This window comes from Acartia tonsa, chromosome 8 (assembly GCF_053477335.1).
Source record: "Acartia tonsa isolate MP-2025a chromosome 8, ASM5347733v1, whole genome shotgun sequence".
In the NCBI taxonomy this organism is placed as follows: Eukaryota; Metazoa; Arthropoda; class Copepoda; order Calanoida; family Acartiidae; genus Acartia; species Acartia tonsa.
The window spans coordinates 24290672-24313445 of NC_137267.1; the positions used below are offsets into that span (position 1 = coordinate 24290672).

Consider the following 22774-nt stretch of genomic DNA (forward strand, 5'->3'; position numbering starts at 1 on the left):
TATACCCAGCCCCCATGAGGCGAAGCTGCTAGATTAGAGTAAAACACTAGAGGGCGAAGGGGTTAAATAACTGTATGTCCTCATCCCAATGACCTTGTGACAGCTCTCAAATGTTTCTCTGAAAATCAACCAATAGTGTCGGAATTATTAACACAGCCAAGTAGCAGAAAACAATTTGCTAGCAGACGAAAAATCTGATTGGAAAAGGGGAGCAGTTAGTTATCTGTATAGAGATCTATACTATAGATCTGTTGATACTGGAAATATAAAATTTAACGTCTGAACGCCTTATTTTGTATCCTGATTATAAAATTTTGTTGTGCATTCACATCCTCAAAGTTTTTCATAATAATAGATATATGTAGAATGTGTAAATATTGTGACCAGGGAATTTGGTTGTTAATTTAGGTTGCTAATATAGTCCTCAGATATTGGTCAATGCGTTCCTCCATGGTCAGGGGAGAGTACAGGATAGTCATAACAGGTAGAATGGGGGATCTCGTTAAATTAGCAAGCTTGGTGAAACATTTTTTTAGGGTATGCGAGAATATTTCACAATATCCACGTGATCTATATCTGTGTAGTTTCATAATAACAAAGAACTTTGTTGGTTTAATAATAAAAGAAGCAAAGAATAAAGGACTACTCTGTGCCGTTGTTTGTAATAATTATGATTATTTGATAAAGTAAAGCATAAGTAGATGTGAAGTCACACTATATAAAAATATGTAAGACAAGCCCTGAATAAATCCTATCAAATCCTATTTATATTATTAAGCCAAATGTAATGGCCAAAAATAAAAGGTGTCCCAACTTTTCCACATAAATAATTAATAATTATAAAATGTTACTTCTAGAAAGCTATATATACCAGTAAGTGTTAATGTAATGTATTTTATCTAACATGGATGGACAATTATGTTTAAAGTTTCGATCATGAAAAAAATTGACATCATAAAAAACAAACAGTAGATTTTTTTGCAACATTGTAAAACTAGCCTAAATCCAAAATGTGGAAAGGGGTAATGTGAAACTAGTTTAATAAATATAAAAGACACCTTACTTTTTATTAGCAACACAACTCTATTATTACAAATATCAGTCCGTCTGTTTGTAAGCTGCACTGAAAAGGGTTAACGACATTTTCTCGGCTGGTGCTAAAAATAGATGTCTAAAATAATGTAAAGATTCCCAATATCAAGGAGAACTTGATATGTCTGTTCGTCTATTATATACGTATAAATTGTTATGAGGTTCGCTACTTATGTATATATTGTCATCCTTGTTTTCACCTGTTAGTTATAGTTATGTGTGCTTTAAAAAGAATGGGATATTTTTAGGGGGGCGAGAAAGAGAATGAGAGAGCAAGAGACAATAGGATAAAAGGGAAAATGGGAGTGTAAAAAGGGGGGGGGGGGGATTGCGACAATTTTGCGCTTGTCTTGGATATTTATATTTTTTCTACAATTGGGGACAATCATTAAAAAAAGTAAAATTGAAGATCAATAGAAGCAAAATAAATCTTTATTCAAACTTGTTCGATGGTTGATTTAAATGATAAAGGGAAAAGAAATGGATGTAGATCATCTTAAGTCCTAATATACATTCCTTCCTTCCTTACTATTTTTTCAGCAATTTAATAAAAAAAATATTGTTATCATTATAGGAATGTTGTTACTTGTTAAATTAGGTATTGATTATTTATCCAAATCTTCGACAAAATAGCTGAAATCGCAAAAAACCTAACTATTTCTAAATAGGTGTATATTACATATCTCCTGAATAGGTATGCCTATGCTTACATTGTAGAATATAGGTCATCCTAAATTGTTTCTGTGATTTCAAAGTAACTCTGTTTATCATGTAATACTATTTTTTGTGAAGATTCGTCCTTAATTCTGACTTTATGTGATCAAATTAGGGGCGTAGCTCTAAATATTTCCAAGAAGGCATGTTGGGAGGGGGAGAGAGAGGGGTGATTAGACAATTTAAAGGCGTTTTTTGGCATTACTTGGAGAAAGGTTTAGATTAAGTGAAATTTCAAAGACATAAAAAATCAAGCATAATAAAATATGGTTTTGGGTTTTGTTTATAATCAACCAACCCTGATAGACATTACACCATACAAATTTATGTAGACAAAATGACAAAATAATCAAAAGTAATAAGACACCATGAAACCTGTATCTACAAGATAACATAATATATTCATTCTCCATTCGACAGGTTTAACTTTAAAATGCTTTTTTTTTTACAAAAAAAACATTACTTTCCATGTTTTATTCCCAAAAAGCAGTTATAAAATATTTAAATCTATAATATTCAAATCATAAAAGGTGGCTAAGAAAGGCTTTAAGTGAGTTTTGAATACCTTAGGATGATAATAGTAATAAGTTTTTGTATTAAAAATCATCTATACAATAATCGCCGCATGACGTCCGAAATGAGTTTTTTTGCCATTACATAGTTTTGGGGAGGAACAAGTCATTACAACAAGTTTTTGTACGTTTTATCATTAATATTCCTCATAATGCATACATAAGGGAGCAATAACATAATCAAGCATTTTTAATCAAAAAGAACTCAGAAAATAAACAAGAAAAATCGAATCTTTCAGACGGTTAATCCTTAATTATAGAGTAGCTGCGCTACCATAAATGAAAATTGAAGTTTAAAATCTGTGCACAAATATGTAAGACATGGTTTTGGACATCGCTTTTGGATATATGTGGTAAGGGGATAAAAAAGGGTTAGGGTGGGTTTAAAGCAAGTGTGTTCCTACAAATTTACATGATTTATTTGAAATAGCTAAAAAAACTAAACAGACCTAATTTTAAAAAAATATACCTTTAATTTATTTGGGTTAGATATGTTATTAAGCAGAAAGTACCCACCTGACACAGAATAAAACACAGAATTAAACATTTTTACAAAAATTTCTCGTTTTTGAATGACCATTTTAAAGCAAGCACTTTTCTGTGATACAGTGAAGCAAAGAGTTAAATTTAGTCCTAAAGACTTTTAGTCTTAGTAAAATGACAGTAAAATAGCTGTGTTGCGAAGGATTATATTGATATGTGACTACAGGGCTCAAATTAACACTAGAAACCCAACTTAGGGCGCCCATAATGGGTTAATACTTTATATATATGTGGATATGTGAATGTGTGTGTGTGTAGACGAAAAAAGAAAGGTCGATGGCCTATGTATTTTACTTTAGATTATTGTCACACATACACAACACACACACACACACACACACACACACACACACACACACACAAACATACTCATAACGATTTAAGAAGCAAAAAATGTTGATTCTTTTGACAGCAATATTTTTACAATTTGTTTAAAGTAAATAAATCATCTTTTTCAAGACAAAAAAGTTTTTTCAACAAAAAAAGAGTTACAGTTATATTTTTATATAAACCTGGGATTACTAATTATAAATGTTTTGAAAATTAAAGTTTTAAGGACAAAAAATGGTCTCTAATGAACCATAATTATTAAATTATCCAATTCCTTTTTTAAAAATGTCACTCAAACCCCTTTTTAATTTTTTTGTTGAACTGAATATATTTTATTTAAAGTTTCAAAAGTAAAGTTGCAATGCTACTTTACAATTATAGGTTGTACGTTCGTCCGTCTGTCCGTCGAGTCTCTTTCACGTGCTTTTAAAAAATTGCAAAGAAATTATGTGCCCTAATGTGCTGAATAACTGTTTACTCTTCTCTTTTCAACCAAAAGTTATATTTCTTCGCTCTCAATGAATATAATTTTTCTTGGTTTTTATAAAATTTACGTCATTATACATTTATTAAAGCAAAAACACGTTGAAATGTAAAAAAAGAAATAAATTGGGCAAAACGTTGGGTTTATTAAAGACTAAAAATTTACTACAATTATCGAAATGATTCAACTCGTTCATAACCGCCATGGTTATAGGGATAAGGACATGGTAAAACATTTTAAAAGGAATCTAAAACATCTTAAATGACTCAAAGATTACATTCAATGTATATAGGTATAAGTTTTGTTTAATTTCGAGAATATAGGTTAAAATAGATAAAATACAGGTTATATTGTTTATCCTTTAATAGAAAGTAGTAAGGTTTTTATGTCTGAAGAGGCAAAAGGAAAAAGGTATCAGGACCGAGTTCAGTTGTGCTTTTCTAAAATGTCTTAGAAATAGATGTTTTAAACCCTTGAACCCCCCCCCCCCTTTCCTTAAAGATTAGAGACTCAACCATTTCTGTAAGTTTTTGATTTTCCCTTATCCCTGAGCAAGAAAAGAGTAGAAAATAGTATATATATGAACAGTTTTTTGCTACCCCAGGAATTTAGCCTTGAGGAACGCCTTATTAGTGGCAACCATTTATCGGGGCTTTTGAACGATCACAAAGCATAAATCCAGCGATAGAGGCTAGTGTTCTAAATATCAATAAGAACAACCATTACACAACCAATTCTTTGATTGAATAACATTTGCCTAAAAGTAACTTTTAATGGTAATGAGCTTAGCCTGTTTGGGGGGTCAAAGGCATTCCAAGGCATTCATCCAACATAGCAGTGTGAATCATTTCAATATGATAGAACTGTTTTTCAAATAAATTAGACCTTTTTTTGATTATCTAAAGAGGTATAGAATTTATTTAGAAGATACCTAATAAATAGGGTAGAAAAGGGTAAAACTACTGAAGCATTTTGCAAGAATATATTGTGTTAATAATGTTATACCTTATCGATCTAGGATTCTTCAATCTATATGAAAAAATACTTCAATGTTTCTGTTAAAGATTTGTTGCAATTATACCTAAGTTTTATGGGAATGATCGTTCAAGGTCTGAAAACTATAGAACGATTCTTACATTCCTAAATTGTTTTTTTAAGATTATATATGTATTTCAAAGATTAACAATCAGAGAAATAAGCTTCACCTATAAAATAACCCAATATACCCTATTATGTATTAATCTACCTAAATTTATGTGTGCATTTGTGTGTTTGTGTATGAGTTTGATATTTATGTGTGTGAGTGCCTTTTTTGTTTTGATTCCAACTAAGTTCCATTTTTTACCATGACTTTCTAAGACCTTTTTTGCTCTTGCCCCATTAATTTTAAAAGTTAGAAATTGCCTTACTTTTCATTTATTTACTATCTAAAAGCTACATAATAAGAAATTTAATGATTTTAGCACTCTTAAGGATCGAAGATAATTTTTGTTATACATATCTGTATGTATATCAGAAATGTTTGTAGAAAATTATTAGCTGCTATCAAAGATAGTTGTCTGAACATGAAGATTACAATGACCATTTGGCATCTAGTCTATGACTTAATTTCTAAATTTTCATTTCATTCTAAAAGTAGTTATAGCTTAAGCATTTTTAGTTTTTGAGGATTTTAAAGTTTTCTTTGTAACCTATTAAAATTGGCAAAGCATTGATTTATGCAAAATAAATAAACATGATCAATATCGATTACTAACTTCTTGTCCATTTTGTCCGTGATAATTGCTGTGTTTTATCTAACTACGAATAAGAAAACGTTATCATAAAACTTTGGGGGACTAGTGTAATATTATCCCCTCAATCTCTAAAGTATTCACCGAAACTGTAGTTTAGAACTTGATATTGCTGCACTGCTTATGCACAAAATTTCCTTTGACAAGTACAGATAATTATGTCCCAGTATTGACCACCAAAATGAATGGTTAAAGATCAATTGAAAAATGAATATTACATAAATAGGGATTGGTCGTTTTTGCTGAAAAACTTGATTTACAGCCATCATTTTAATTTTTTCTTAACAATAAACAAATTGTTTAAAAAATTGTAAATAAATCATCTAAAAGAAGATACATTTAGATTTTTGGTTAATTTTAGAGGTATCGAGGTTGCGTGTTTCAAAAAACTTCCAAATACAATTTTAAACTATAAACTGATATTATGTGATTATTAGAATAGTGTTAATTGGTAGATATAAACGTCTAGTATCTATTCTTAATGCTACACAGAACTGGAAATAAATAGTTGACTAAAATAAGCTAAAAATATGAGACAGACACACTTTTTCTTTGTATTTATTATTGTTGAAATTTTGCAACATTTTGTTTAGAGAAATAATCTTGTTTTTCAACACTGAGCAATTTATAAATCCTTTTTACACATTCTAGTTTCCTTCAATCTGCTTCCCCCCTAGTTTATCAAACTTTTGGTGGGGCTATATCACTTAGGAGGGAGATTGTCCTTCCAAATCCCCTTAAAAAAGAGCAATTAAAAGCTTTTTAGTTCTACCGTTTTTGAGATCTTACTGGACAATAGCACATTTTAAATTTGCTACCTTATTTAAAACTTCTTTATTGAATCGTTAATTAAAAGTAACAAAGAAAATATTTTTAAAAATCTATTCTTACAACTTGGATAAAATAGGTTTTTATAAGGGCAAAACAATTTTAAAATAATAAAAAAAACAGAACATAGCTCTAATATATCTCTATTATCTTAAATTTAAGACAAAGCCACTAAAATGTTGAATTTTGTCGAATTAATGGGCAAAAAAGTCATCTAAAGTGTTCTTCCTGTCATAAAACGCTTAGGACTGGTTTCTTAAACGTGAAATTTATTATTTTTACAGTAAAATCAAAGCCTTATTTTATTATCATAATGAGCTGTAATTATAGTAGATTAGAAATCCCTGGAACATTTAATATGAAACCTTTTTATCTAACTCATTTCACTCTTATATCAAAGTATTATGTTACTTAAAAACTGCTACAACATAATTTGAAATAGCCAACATTTACATTTTCTAATAATAAGTTTGCCAGTCTTTTTTAGAATTATTTAGATAGTCGAAAAATATTGGAACCTAAAAGTTGTATGTTAAATAAATTGCTACCATACAAGCATTTCAATAATATATCATTGTCAGTCGTTACAAACTTTAATTCAATACCATTTAGTCGACAAAAACAATTTCAATTTATTCTAATTTTAGGATCATTATAAAAACACAGTATAAAAGTTTGGGGAAATAAAGTGGCAGGAATTTTTAAGTAGCTACAGGTACTAAATAATGGGGGGAGAAATAGAGGAGTGGGAAAAAAGATTGAAATATGTGTTAAAATTTGTTATGACTACTAAAATACAAAATAGAGATGTACAGCGAAGCTACTCTATTGCTCGTACGTCCGACACTTTTTGATTTTATTTGTGAAGATTATCCCGACATTTGAGCGTCTTTTCTAGTATTTCGACCATGGTTTTTTTTGGGGCTGTGATTGAAAAGTAATTTTTGAGATTTTATAATTTGGTATTTAGGGCTTTCTATTACCTAATAAGCATCTACTCTAAAAGTCATCTTATCCATCCATCTGTCGTCAGTGTTACTATCCTAGTGATTCTTGAAAATATTTCAAGCGTAGGCACTTGTATATTTATAAATATTGTCTTACTTGTTTTCCTTAAGGGAAAGTTTTTCCGTTCACCTAATTTTATATTTCAATGTCTTTATGTGGATATAAATCATTCAACCAACACTTGTTAATATGAAATACATGATTTTCTCATAAAAAAAACATTTTGGAGCATGACCTGTTTAAATAAGAAAGGAAAACGGTTTTGAAAAAATTATGTTTTACTCGATCCCTTTGTAAATTTACACTTTCATTATGTATTCACCCTTTATTGCACAAGCTTTGTCTGGTCGTCATAGTTAAGTTTGTCAATGAGTTGCACCTGTTTATAGGCCAAGGTATTCCGTTTACTCTCACTACGGATAAGACATAACAACAGTAGCTTTCAAATGTAAAATTTCGACCCAACACTGATTGAGCATGGTACAAAAAACGGGTTAAAAACACTAGACGCAATTTTTTTTAGTTTTTGCTTAATGTGTTACTTAGTTCATAAATCTTGACATTTAAAAGCCCCAAAAAGAAACAAAACTGAAAACATAACTAACCGTTTTATGAGCAGTGTGCATTCATTTACGCATATCATTACATAGAGTTTCATATACGCAAAAAAAGATTCAATAGCTAATGAATTAAAGGGGTCATAAATAATAAGAGTTAAGCCAGGGGAAAAAAGTAGTTTGTGATATTGCAATAATATAATGTTTGCGATTGGATTTATCATTGATTGGATGTTACACAAGATTTTCATGTTCTCTAATAAAGTAACACCCAAGCTGGCTAAAATAACCGTTTACCCAACCCATCCCCTTCTGAGTGAACTGACTTATAAATTATTTCCATGTCAGGAGCCTAAATTAATGACAAATTTCCCCTTTCATAATATCCACGTATATTCTTTATCCATTTGTTTGTATTTGTTCGATGTTATGTGGAAATGTATGCATACCTTTATAAACTGGCTATGGGGATATCAGAAATATTATCATTTACTAGGTCTGTGCGCGTAACATTTACTATGTCTGTGCGCGTAACATTTACAAAAATCTGCAACAATGGAAATATTATTACCTGGATTTTGCACCAGATTTTCATGTACTCTAATAAAGTTAAACTCGCAGGTGGCTAAAATAACAATACCCGCAATCCACCCACTTTACCTCATACCCTCCTCTATTACTGCATGGACAAACTGACCAATAAATGAAGTCCATGTTAACAAGCTAAATTGACTAATTTTCTCCTGTCAATATATCCAATCTACGTATAAACTATATCCATTTCTGCAATGTCTTCCTTGTTTTTTTGTGACTTGTCCTACCTGCTAGAAATCATTCAAAATATCAATTGAAAAAAAGATTCTACTTTTTGTAATATTTATGCTATTGTTGTGCTATTTAAGGCCACAATTGTCGTTTTAACTAAAAAACGGCTTAAAGTAAACTATAATGAGTAGTTAGGAATGCGCCAAAAAAACAGTAATTACTCTTCTACTAACAAAAAAATTACATTTTTGACAATTATAAAGTCAGTTCAATTTATGATATTATGAAGACTTAAGGTTAATACCTACTAAAACATTAGTTTAAAATTCACAAAATATTTTTTTGTGGAGGATTTTAAAGTTTTGATTTTGCGGATTTTTATTGGAATGTAAAATAATTTTTTTGTCACTCATATCTAATTATTTAGTTTACTCATAATTTAAACAGAAATTAATTATTTTAATTGTATCAAAACTGTCATACAACTGCTATACTTAATTACATTTTTAATTATTTAAACTTTTTTTGTTTAAAATGAACCGTAATTGTTTTGGATTTTATTTTTTAGGCAAAAAACGGGGAGAGGGCTACATAAACTGAAGGAAGTTTTTTTTCATTTAAAATATCATAAAATACATGATTTCTGTAAAAGCTTTTGTTGTATTTTTAGTTGAGAGCACTTTTTTTCTTGTAAAAATGGACCAAAAATTGAAATATTGTTCGTACTCATGGAATCTTATGCCCATTTTAGGGGCATCTACAAAATTACTGTATAATTATTTATTTATTAAAACCTTTTAATTGTTCGCCTCATTTATTACAAGTATTTTTTTTATTTTCACATATGCAGACAATCCTACTAAAGCCTGAGCTTAAGATCTCAATAACTAATGAATCAATATGTTATCTATTTTAAGTAAGCCTCACATAGATCATGTGATGGCTTTCGGCTATTTCACTTTCTAATTTAAGTCTTGGGTTGGTTTTAAGGTATTTTTTCTTGGTGCAAGGGGCGTAGCCACTATTTGTCTATAATGTACAAGAGAAATTTACATTACAAAATGGAAAATTTTAGATAAATAATAAGCTGTTTTTTTTTATTTCATTAGCAAGCCTAAATCTAACTTTACCAAAATGTAGTTGCTCCGCCGAAAAAGAAATGGTATCGCAAAAATGTGGTAAATTTTTAGTCTAGAAAGAAAATCGTGTAATTTTTAAGTAAATCATCAAAATCTGCCATAAGCATTATTGTTTTTTAATGGACGGAAAAAATTGGGGCAAAGCGAAACTCGTACTTTTAGCATTAAATTTATTATATATATCTTTTTTATATTATAGATTAAAATTTAAAATACGGAAATTAAGTAAAAAATTGAATTAACTTGGTTTTCTATTACATTTAAAAATGGATATTATCGAGTTAATATACTGTAAAATACGTTTGAAATGTATTATTTCAATTTTATATTTTTAGACGTATGGGAAAAAAATAAAACCAGTAACTATATATTTTTATTTCTATTATATTAAAGTTAAAAATATGGGAATTATGTAAAAAAAAAAGCAATATCAAACTAAATTTAAGTCATTACCCCGATCTTTTGAAAATGGACATTTTAGGGAAAGATTAATAAAATACAGTTGTGAAAAAATGAATAAAATCTCACGGATATAAATTTGATAACACATAAAATACATAAAAATGTGTATAAAACAAGGACAAAAACGTCCACAAGGAAATGCAAGTACAAAACGTTTATGTAAGGTATACAACAGACAAAATGGAATAAAGAAAGGAAGTTTAAGAATGCAGAATTTTACTTTTGGCGGCAGGTATTGTCTAAAAATCCCTGAATATGACATCCTCCAAAAATAAAATCCAATATGTGTAATAAAAATATCTGTAATAAAAAGAAATAAATCCTGAATGTCGGGCTGACAGACAGACAGGCAATGTACATAGCTTACAGTTGTAGAGTAGCTGCGCTTTTAATAAAACTGTGAATGAACTGAATAGCTATTTCTATATTTTTGTACCTGTTATCTATTTCATGTGAAAAATTTTCATTTATTTCACAAAAAAATGGGCTGCCTGGCTCATTTTTGCCTAGTGTACACTGTAAAAAAATCATTACAATTCAAAACCCTTGTGGTTTAACTTTCAGAGAAAGGTAGTGGTCCCTTTCTTATTCCCCACGTAATATATACTGTTTAATTTTATTAGGTCATTTCTTTTAGGAGGGTTGCCCTACCCCCCCCCCCCCCCGAAAATAGAAAAAACTTAATGATACCTATATAAAAATTTTCTTTAAAATTAAAAAAACCGATTGAATCCAAACATAAATTCAGACAAAACAAGTTGTATTTTACTGGTTGCTTGCTAAAAAAATACATAAAAACTATTATTTGATTTTCTAAACTCCGTGGTTGATAAACATGAATGGTAAATATAATGACTTTTTTTACAGTGTATGCTTTGCTTGGCTAAAATTATCAAACAGAGAAAGGTTTATTGAAAACGGGCGGATTTGTAAAGTCTTTCTTGCACCTGTTTTCATGTGTCCATTGTGCATTACTGCTAGAAAACAATATCTACAATGTTGTTAGACTTTTGTTATAGCAACAACAGCATAATATAAAATGTTTCAAGCCCAAAAAAACAAAAAATCTGCAAAATGTGACGAAAAAAGTCCGCCTGTCTTGCCGAGAATGTAAAAAGGGGGATGGGCAATAAATAATTTCTCTCAGCGGGATGAGGGAGGGTCCCATCAGTCTTTAATCCTTCCACATCTTGAAGGGGGAGACATGTTTTGTAAAAAATTGTTCACAATTTAAAAAATAAATATATATCTAATCTTCATTTGAGTTATCATAAAATACAATTTCAATGTTGTGTATCAACTAAAAGTGGTCATTGCTGACATAATACCGAAATATAAATATGTTGTTATTTTATTGTCCTTTCCTGTTGTATTTTCTTTAGAATATCTTATCCTGTCTTTTATATCAACCCTTTCCGCTTTAAAAATGTTACATTTGGAAAAACTAATAGTTTAATATCAAACATTCTTACATATTAAAAAGCTAGGTTTAAAACTAAGAGGAAAAAGTGCTTGTAGCGCAGAAAAAATAACATAACAACCTGTACAAATTAATAATAATGAAATGGTAAAAGCGGTCAAGAAATAAAAAAAAATTGAATAGGTTACAAAAATTGCTCTTAAGCTCTTTTTTTATTACGCTGGTTGTGTAAAGTAAAAAAATGGATGTAAAAATCTGAATATGGGGCCTATAAAATAATCACATCACCATGTATGAGTCATGTCATTTTGGTGGATTCCACAAACCCATAAGTGAACCACCACTAAACCCCCCACTTCCCTTACTATTATTTATTAAACCTGCAGGCACTAGCCTTGCAGGCTATCAAAATCCTTACATACTTAACCTAACCTAAGTTGTACTAAAAAATTTATTTGTGGTTTACTTTCCAATGTGACATTACAATTTTTTTCTAATATATTTACATGTAAAGTAATTCTAAAGGTGTTATCATCCCTTACTCTCCAACTTTAGATTTTTACCCTTTGTTGTTTGATATATTGGTCTTTCGTAAATGACTTTTTATCTATTCCATATTAATATTGATCCTCTAGAATATATAGGTTTACCTAATCTTGGACTTTATGCCTATGAAAATATAAGGAACATTGAGTTGATATGATAAAAAATGCATCTTTTTTGTTTATATATTTGTGTATGATATCATCAAATCTTCGCCCACATTATTTGTTTCATTACTAATTATTTCTCCTTTCATCCTCTTTCCAATCTTTTATTTTTCAATTAACATCCTCATTTAATAATAAAGAAGATAATTAATTAATTTTTAAAATCCTAATCAAACTTGTTTTAATTCTAAAAATAGTTAATCTCCTGGTGAAATTTTATTTAAACAATTATGAATTAAGCACAAGAGTATTAAATAGTACAAAAAAATAAAAATTATTAAATAATAAGAGACTTGGCTGACCGGAAGATTTATAAATTGTCTAAAAAAATCAGCCACGTGACGTCAAAAAATGTGAGATTATCCTTCTCTTTTTTTAGGGATTTTCTTTTTTCTCCTCTCATTCCTCATTTTTATGACCTCAAATGGCTGATTTTTTGAGACATTTTGTAAAGCTCTGACTGGCCGTACTCTATTTTATCCAGCAATAAAATCTGACATTTAGACATTATTTTTTCCATAGAGCAACCAAGTAAAGAGTATCACTAAAAGTACAATTAGTATAGCCATTGCTATTTTGCTGAAAGAAGGAAAGTGGCTAAATTTTGTTCAAATGTCAATGAAATGTTACGATGCTGTGAGTATTAGTGCAAAAAATATGACGTAACAAAAAAAATAGCCAATGAGAGGCCGTTATTGACCAATGGTAAAATTTATAGTGGCCTCTCATTGGCTAATTTTTTTTGTTACGTCATATTTTTTGCACCAATACTCACAGCATCAAATGTTACCAACTCAAAACAAAACTTATCCCTAAATATTTATCTCTAGTCCGTCTAGAAGCTCTAACCTTACAGGGCTCCCTTAACCTCATCAAGCCTTACCTAACCTGCAAACTTCAATCTTAAACTATGAAAATAGGGTTAGTTTGACAATAGTAATAGTGTAAACTTTTTATTTGTGCTTTCATATAAAATTATATTTTTACCTGGAAAGAATTGAATGATGACGTAGGTATTGCAGAGACCTCGGGTCCAGGTACACGGGTAGACACCATGAACGGCATTGAGAGCACAAGGATCACACCTTTACAATATCGTCTTTTATATTCAAAATGGCGGATTTTTCAAATTGAATTTTGCGGATTTTTTCAAAAATAGTACATGTCACAAATAAGAAATTAAGGTACAATTAAATAGAAAATATATTAATCTGCCTAGTATAAATTCTATCAATTTGATAGTGTTCAAATTTTCCCTTCTTTGCCATATTACTCGATGTATACTTTGAAATCACTTATCCCACTATCTAAAGGTGAACAAAATATTAATTAATTATTTTGAGGACATGTGGAAACATTGGAACCAGTTTCTGGCCATGAGTTGCCAGAAAAAGTAATGATTAAAGATTTGCAAATGTTCTTTTGGCCAACCCGAAGCCTAATCCTTTAATATTTTAGCAGCAATTGTTAACAAAAAATAAGTCATTAAGTAGAAAAATTTTGAATCATTCAGTGAAGTTAATTGTAATGATTTTTTAACTGAAAAGTTTTTTCATTTCTCTAATGCCAATTTCTAAATATTCAAATTGCACTTTATCATGAAATTTGTTGTTAATTTTTAAGGATTGATCTGATATGAACAAAAACTGGACTAGTTAAGGTTCGACACTTCATTAACATAGCCAATTTTAATTCAAAGGGAGAGTTCCATCATCATTTTTGTATTTAATGCTTTTCAAACTTTAACAATATATCCTAACTTACATAATACATATCTTAGAACAATCCTTTTCTTAAAATGGCCAAAAACTTGCTTTGTCCTGAGAATTAAAAAAGACTTTCCTTGATGTTAACTTTTTTTCTTTTAAAATCAGTGCATCATTCACTTATCTGAAAAAGAAAAAAAATCTATTAAATTGACGAAACAATCTTATTTGTTTAAAACACCTCTCCCCATTGAAACTACTTAAATGTCTGTTTCTAGTTAAATTTTCCAACAAAACCATTTAAAAAGTAAAAGTATTTTTCAACTTTTTTGCTCAATTACCGCCGTTCTCAAATTGGGTAGATACACTCAAACATTACAGATTTATACACAAACGGATAAATAACCTTTGTCTGTAAGTCCTAAAAGTACATTTAATATTCAGGTTAAATAAATGGTTTGGTGGGGTGAAAGGGATGATTAATGTACGCCCCCCCCCCCTTCATTAAAAAAAGCTAACAAATTGGGAGGGGGATATAGCATTAAACCCAAATATATGTTTTTTTCAATGTCTTTATTATGACGTTGTGACGAAACATGTTGTAGATCTTAGTAAAGTGCTGGTATGTCGAGTACTGGTAGACAAAATATCATCATCATTATTTCAATTCAATTCCTCCAAAGTTTCCCAGAAAATGTTTCAAATCATAATTCGGTGTGGAAGGCCGAAATATTCAGATCTAAACATGAATTATAAAAAAATTACAAAAAAAGATATGTGTTAAGCAGTAAGAAAAAAAGGCGGCTTAAAAGCTGCATCAAAGCAGTTGGACTGCTAAGGATGTTGTACACTCAAATATGCCCTATGAGGATGAAAATGTTGACAAGAAAAATTAGATATCTAGCTTTAAAAGCAGCTGAGTAAACCTCATTTCCCCCATATTGTTACGGAATGACGGACGGACAAAGTGAATTTTTTAGTAGCTTCGATACTAACAAGGATAACATCATGTATTACAACCAAAGCAAAAAAACTGCAATAACAACAACGGAAAAACCCTTTGACGGTCAAAAAAAATTCAGGTATCTGCCTTTGATAGCAGCAAAATAAATCTTTACTAACCTACTAATATAAGTAAGGAAGGGGACAATAGGCTGTTTATTACACTAGTCCTCAAAGTTTTTAATCACGTTATTCTTATTCGTTGGCCTAACAACTTTGGAGACTTTTAATGAAGCTTGCTTGAAATAAATCATTAAGTTGAGTGTCCAAACGTTTCAACCAATCTACAGAATAAATTTTGTGTTTCATCAATGGGATGTACTTCACTTTATCGGCTATTGTCTTATCCCTTTTCTTATTCATTAAACAGCAAAAACCAAAGATTCTTCTTTTTTCGAATGCTAGTCCCTTTTACTGCAAAAAGTTTATTCATCTTAGTTTTTAACCCCAATTTTTTTGAGAGAAAACAGAGAAAGAGATTTTACGAATTTTGAAATGAGGAAAAGAAAAATTATACAGTAATTACGTTCGAATCTGGATCTCAATTGGTAGAGGGACAAAGTGACTCAAAAATAAGCCATGTGACGTCATAAAAATGAGGGAGATGAGAGGAGAAGTGGGAAAGAATCACCTAAAAAATAGGTGGATAATAACTCATTTTTATGACTTCAAATGGCTGATTTGTGTGACACTTTGTCCCTTTACCTCAATTGGTCAGAACTAAAAACGTTAAAATATTGTATAATGGTGCTATATCAGTCGCCTGACACTGAAGAGTAGAAGGGAATGCATTAACAAAAATACAGTCGCAATTCATGAATAATACATGGTAGAAACTTCTTTTTAAGACATTTTATTTTTGTTCTGCAATCTTCGCTTCTAAAGATGTGCCTGTCAGTCGGTCTGTTACTTGTTTGTCTAATGTAAATGTTGTGTAAAGGTTATGATACGATTTGGTAGTAATTGCTATGTGATGAACTTTGAAGAAAAAGGTGAATTAGTAACTTTTTTTGCTTGCCTTACCAGTTAATCTTCTGTATTGTAATTATATCGACATAAAGCTTTACATGGTAGTATTGTTTAGTTTTAGATGTCGAAGTAAGTATCATTTAACATGGTATGATATGTCAACCTTGACCACTTTTATAAAACACGATTCTGTCGATATAAGCCTTTGAAATTGTATGTCAACGCCATACTTACAGGTTCAACAGGATTGAAGCTACCCGGGGCCACCCAAACTATATTATCAAATTACAATTGATACAATTAATGATCATCAAATTGGCTTTTTTCTATCCATAAAAAGTTGAATATAATACCTATATAAAATAACGGCAAATTTTTCAGGTGCTTTTAATTTCGTGATCTTGATTTATTAAAGTAAAACTACTCTATGAGTCACTAAAAGTCAGTCTGTAACGACGTATTTCTGTTTTTTTTTCTCATTATAACTTTGTTTTTTCCCTTATTTTTTTACACAACTAAAAAAGCAGTTCTTAATAGCACTTTCTTGGTTTACTTTTTATGATAAAAAAGTTCTATAAGGTCAATGCTTTGGTTCTAGAAGTCATGCATGGGGAGACAGATATATGGGTTTGAAAAAAAAGTTTAATGATTACAAAAATGGCATATATGAATAAAATCTGCTTTACACTTATAAATCTTATGTAGTTTTAACAAATGTTTATAAGTTTACTAGCATGAGATTATTGCCTAATAATATGCACGAAACAGTACATTTTTTTACTATAATTTTTTGGGGCATTTTTCTATTCCTTTATTAATTTTTAAGCTCATTAGATGATATCTACAGCGTAGCGTTTTTTGTCCCCTCGCCATTTTCACATTTCTCAAATAAATTGGTACAGCATGGTTCTAGTACCTAGAAAAATTATAAAATCACAAAAGAACTAAAGCTTATCTGTAGTGAAAACTGTACTGTGTTACACTTGTGTTTAATTAATCTTAGAATCCCCCTTCTGTTTTGATTTTGGGTTAGATTATTGGTTGGATTATCAGGGTGGGATAGAAAAATGGCAGTCAAATTAATCTACTACCCTCTATTTCTCTCAATATTCTCTATTTACAAAAAAAAAATATTTTCAGGAAAAAATAATTAATCGTCTATTGCCCTGTCCCTGAATCCCTGTATGATTAGGGAAGGACTGTTTTTGTGCTTTTTTTTCTTGATCTACACGTAACGGGTTAGATTAATGGGACAATATGTAGGTTATTTTTAACATTTCAGAATAGTTTTATATCGCATCGAATTAAAGAAATATATTAGACTAAAACCCATTTTGTTAGCCAAGAGGAGCCTACAAAACTGGTATTAATTTTATCATTTTACTTTTAATATTATGGAAAATTGTCAATAATACCATGCTGTGCATGATTTTTCAGTATGGAGTAGAACTAGTCCAAATCCAGCGGATATTGATCAGTTTCGATTCCATACTTGAAAAGTATATATTTTAAAAATTAGATATGAAATAGAAACCATGGCCAAGGGTGTCATGAAGCGTGCCGAAAAATTTATGCTTACCTTGTAATCAAAAGGGCATAAACATCAATATACACATGAAACCCAAAGAAAGCTTCCCTTTACATAACTGGAAGTCTCAGAGCTCTTGTTTAGTATAATAATATTAGTATTTATTTATCACCCATTAACAAAAAAATCTTGTAAGCTTTAAAAATATTTTCGAATTTCATTGTTTAAACCATTCAAATATTACAAAAATATAAATTCATTGTCTTAGGCGTCAGGCCCTTTAATATTAACATTTAAAAACTGTTTTAAATAACAACTGAAAGCAATAAAATACTTTTAGAAGACAATTTCACTCTTTACTTTTCTTTTTACATACGCTGTAAAATCTTTTATTTTGATAGTCTTAAAGGATCTGAAAAAGCTGTTTTATATTTTTTGTTTTCTCTTGTGCATTTTGCTTTGCTGCTTATAGTTGGCAGGTAGTGTCTATTAAACTTATAATGAGACTTTAAAAGTCCCCCCTCTTTAAAAGTTTTTAAGGACTACTTGTACTAGAATAAAATTATTTTTAGGGGATTGGATGTTTTTCGGGAGAGGAGTTTCCAATCCTACATGGAAATAGCAAAAAACCATAGTTATAATAGTGGGTAAAATATCATAGGAAGAAATTTGCTTCTTTCTACCTTTCTACTTTTTAAATTAGAAAATTAAAAAAATTAAAAAGGAGGGTTAATTGAATCGATCGTCTTATTTTAGTTGGAAATTGCGAATTTTTTTGCGCTGTTTGCAGATTTGAAGCATTGATAAGTTGATGGTTAATATTTCAAATTCTTCATAAACTTGTTCTAGAAAGCTACTTGGAGCATAGCAAACCAAGTATTGAACAATCAAACTCATTTTTGGAAAGGATTTTTTGAGGTTCTATTTCGCAAATAAATTTTTTTATTAGCGCATTTTCTTTTGAAATAGAGTCTATTTGTACGTCTGCAAGTCAGTCTAGCATAAAATAAATGAATTTTCTAACCTGCTATGACAGATAGAGGTCTTATTTTTGAAGGAAGATTCCCATAGCCAACATGTATTAAAAACAGGTTTGGAAAGCCAACAAAGCAATGTACATTTTAATTAATCTTTACATGAAGCAATTTCTAAAAAAAAAAGTTGTTTAATATGCATGAAACAACCTGTAGTTCTAATAACATTCAACATTTTACACATTTTAATTCTAATTAAATTTTGATTCTAATTTTTAAAAAAATTTTATGCACGATTTATTCCCCTTAAATTCAGAACGGGGATAGGTTAATGGAAAAAATCAAACAATCTAATACATATTTTATACAAAATATAAAAAAAAAATTAAAATCATCTTTTTCAAAATTTAGTAGACTCTTCATAATTATTAAATTATACTAGGAAAAATAATTTTATTTAACACTTATTTTTCTCATTATCCCCCCCGGCCCCCCCCCCCCCCTTCACTATTATTATATTGCTTTGTATAAAAATGTTTTATCTGTATTGTTACTTAAAAGATTCCCCCCCCCTCCCTCCCTAAAATGTTCGAGTGTATGTATTAACTTTTAAGCCCTTATGACCCCCCCCCCATTATCCCCCCTAAATTAAGCCCCTAAAATGTTCAGGTTCAATCGGGGAACTTCAGGGATAAGACAATGGACAAAAATTTATTCCTAATGATGATAAACAATTTAAGCCCCAAAAGTGTGGACACTGCTACTTTGATGCAACCAATCAAGATTTTATAAAAGTACCCAAATTTTGTAAGCTAATGAATGATAGAGGATGAATATAAACCTTGGGTACCAGCATAATTTTCAATACAATATCCTCTCCCTCCCTGCTATTTTTGTGGACCTGTATGTTATACCCTAGTAATCTCAAAACGTGTAAGTAAGCAATTAACATTTTTTTTGGCTTACTTAAATGTGCCATTGTGCCATTTTTGTGGTAAATTACTGATAAGCCATAAAGAATACTAATTGCTTACTTATATCAGCATTCTACAACAATTTGGTCTTACTTGTGAGTTAAAAGAGGGTGGAGTAAATAAATACTCAGTCATTTACAGTAAAAGTGGCTTATATAAGTTGAAGTGAAGAAAAAGAAGGAGGAGTAATAATTAATCCCTTCCTTCCTGTAAGCAGTTTATGAAAAAAAGAGAAGATTTGGCTGATATAAGCCAAATAAGCAACAAATGTGATTGATTGCTTATAAGTAATTTATCCAAAAATTGCATGATTTGGTATATAAGCCAAATAAGCATTTATTAAGATTGATTGCTTGTAAGTAATTTATCAACAAATTGGATGATTTGGTATATAAGCCAAATAAGCATTTATTGTGATTGATTGCTTATAAGTAATCTATCAAAAAATTGTATGATTTGGTATATAAGCCAAATAAGCAATAAATTTGATTGATTGCTTATAAGTAATCTATCAAAAAATTGCATGATTTGGTATATAAGCCAAATAAGCATTTATTGTGATTGATTGCTTATAAGTAATCTATCAAAAAATTGCATGATTTGGTATATAAGCCAAATAATCATTTATTGTGATTGTTTTCTTATAAGTAATCTATCAAAAAATTGCATGATTTGGTATATAAGCCAAATAAGCATTTATTGTGATTGATTACTTATAAGTAATTTGCATTTTCATTGATTGCTTATAAGTAATATATCAAAAAATAGCATGATTTGGTATATAAGCCAAATAAGCATTTATTGTAATTGATTGCTTGTAAGTAATTTTTCAAAAAATTGCATGATGAATGAAAAAAATATTTAAAGAACTCTATATTTCATTAATTTTTTTCCCTCTCCCACATATTTTTTTTTTCAACAAGAAGGGGAGGAAAATAGTAAACTGTTTTTAGTTAACTTTTTTCCCCCAACCACTTATTTTTTATTTTTCTCTCCCCCTTTTAGCAGAGTAGTTATGCAGAATATGCATCCCTATATATAAGCCAAACAAGCAATCATTTTCATTGATTGCTTATAAGTAATTTATGAAAAAATAGCATGATTTGGTATATAAGCCAAATAAGCAATCATTTTCATTGATTGCTTGTAAGTAATTTATGAAAAAATAGCATGATTTGGTATATAAGCCAAATAAGCAATCATTTTCATTGATTGCTTATAAGTAATTTATGAAAAAATAGCATGATTTGGTATATAAGCCAAATAAGCAATCATTTTCATTGATTGCTTATAAGTAATTTATGAAAAAATAGCATGATTTGGTATATAAGCCAAATAAGCAATCATTTTTATTGATTGCTTGTAAGTAATCTATCAAAAAATTGCATGATTTGGTATATAAGCCAAATAAGCATTTATTGTGATTGATTACTTTTAAGTAATTTTTTAAAAAATTGCATGATTTGGTATATAAGCCAAATAAGCAATCATTTTCATTGATTGCTTGTAAGTAATTTATCAAAAAATTGTATGATTTAGTATATAAGCCAAATAAGCATTTATTGTGATTGATTGCTTATAAGTAATCTATCAAAAAATTGCATGATTTGGTATATAAGCCAAATAAGCATTTATTGTGATTGATTGCTTATAAGTAATATATCAAAAAATTACATGATTTGGTAAATAAGCCAAATAAGCATTTATTGTGATTGATTACTTTTAAGTAATTTATCAAAAAATAGCATGATTTGGTATATAAGCCAAATAAGTAAAAGTTTTCATTGATTGCTTATAATTAATTTATCAAGAAATAGTATGATTTGTTATATGAGTCAAATATGCGAAAATTTAGATTAAATAAAAACCTTAACATTCTTTTTCCAATTTGTGGACCAACCATGCCCATGGATCTTTGATCTGTAAATTACATTTATACCCAAGGCGGGAGTGTATATTGGACTGTATTTACACAGGTAACCAAAGTTTCTTTACCATTCTTAGCTTGGTTAGCTTAAAAAATTTGGGTATTTTCATTGTATTTTGTTGGTTTCAAACAAGTAGTGCACATTTTTCAATTAATTTAATCAATAATTTTAATCTACAACAGGGGTAATTCAATTTTCAGTATGGCTTAAAAACTGATTAATGTCTGATGGATTTGAACCGGTTCTAAGTCATACTGGAAAATCATGTAACATAATATATTCTAGACAATTTTATACAAATATCAATATTAGATTTGTTAGTCCCTAAGTGTTAACAAAACAAGAATCAATATTATAATTTTTCACTTTACTATCTCTGGAATGCTGTCTATATTATGATGCAATAACATTGGGGATGTATTTCCATTGTATTGTATGATGTATTGTAAAATTTGTGGTTTCACTCAGGATACCTTGTTGAGTACTAAAACCCTCCATCTCCCCTTAATAATAAAATGTTTTGAGAAAATAATTTATAATTTAATTATGGTAGGGGCTAGCTTATTATTTGTTTGTTTATTATTAGATGAGTAGAATAATTATTAAATGCAAAAAATTTGATAAAAAATGTTGAAATATGTTTTGAATTGACTTACAGACTTTTTGTAAAGATCTCAAAGTTGCTAGGTTTCTAAGTAAAATCTTCTGTTAATATTACATATATAGTTAATATTCAACTGTAAAGAGTTATTAAAAAAAGTGGTGAATGCTGGGATCTTTTACAAAGTAGCCTTGGACAAAGTAGCTTCTAGGACAAAGCAGCTTGGGACAAATACTTAAAGGAACCCTGCACAAAATATACCAATTTAACTACTGAAAGACCACCATGAGTAGACCCAATACCCAAAATTTGAAGCCTCCAGCTTCAATAACAAAAAAGTTATACATCACATAGAAAGAAAATTATAAGCTTATTTTTGGCAGAAACTTAGGATGCCAGTAACTGTTATCATTTTCATAATAAAAACACCCTTCTTTATATTCAAAATCATTGAAAAAAATTCAGTTTAATTTGCATTGTACTGGTAGTACTGTAATGTAAGAATGACAGCCTTTAGGCTTTCCAGCCAATCAGAAGTCTAAGTCTTGTCTTATTTAATAATTTATTCCTTTAAGGACAAACTATACATAATTAAATCACATAGTCTTGAATTATTAATATATACAGTTTATAAAATAGCACATAAATTGTTAATAACAAGCGATATTATAATAT

General features: G+C 29.5%; 1 protein-coding gene across 13 annotated transcripts in view; it reads right to left on the minus strand.

The window, feature by feature from the left end:
* The window catches only part of LOC145326329 (zinc finger protein castor homolog 1-like), a 116864-nt gene that overhangs the window by 52888 nt on the left and 41202 nt on the right, over positions 1-22774 (minus strand). For all 13 annotated transcript variants that reach the window (XM_080169631.1, XM_080169628.1, XM_080169636.1 and 10 more), the window contains exon 2: positions 13405-14307. In XM_080169631.1, the coding sequence (XP_080025757.1) occupies positions 13405-13482 (78 nt within the window). In that variant the 5' untranslated portion in view covers positions 13483-14307. The remainder of the gene's footprint in view (positions 1-13404; positions 14308-22774) is intronic.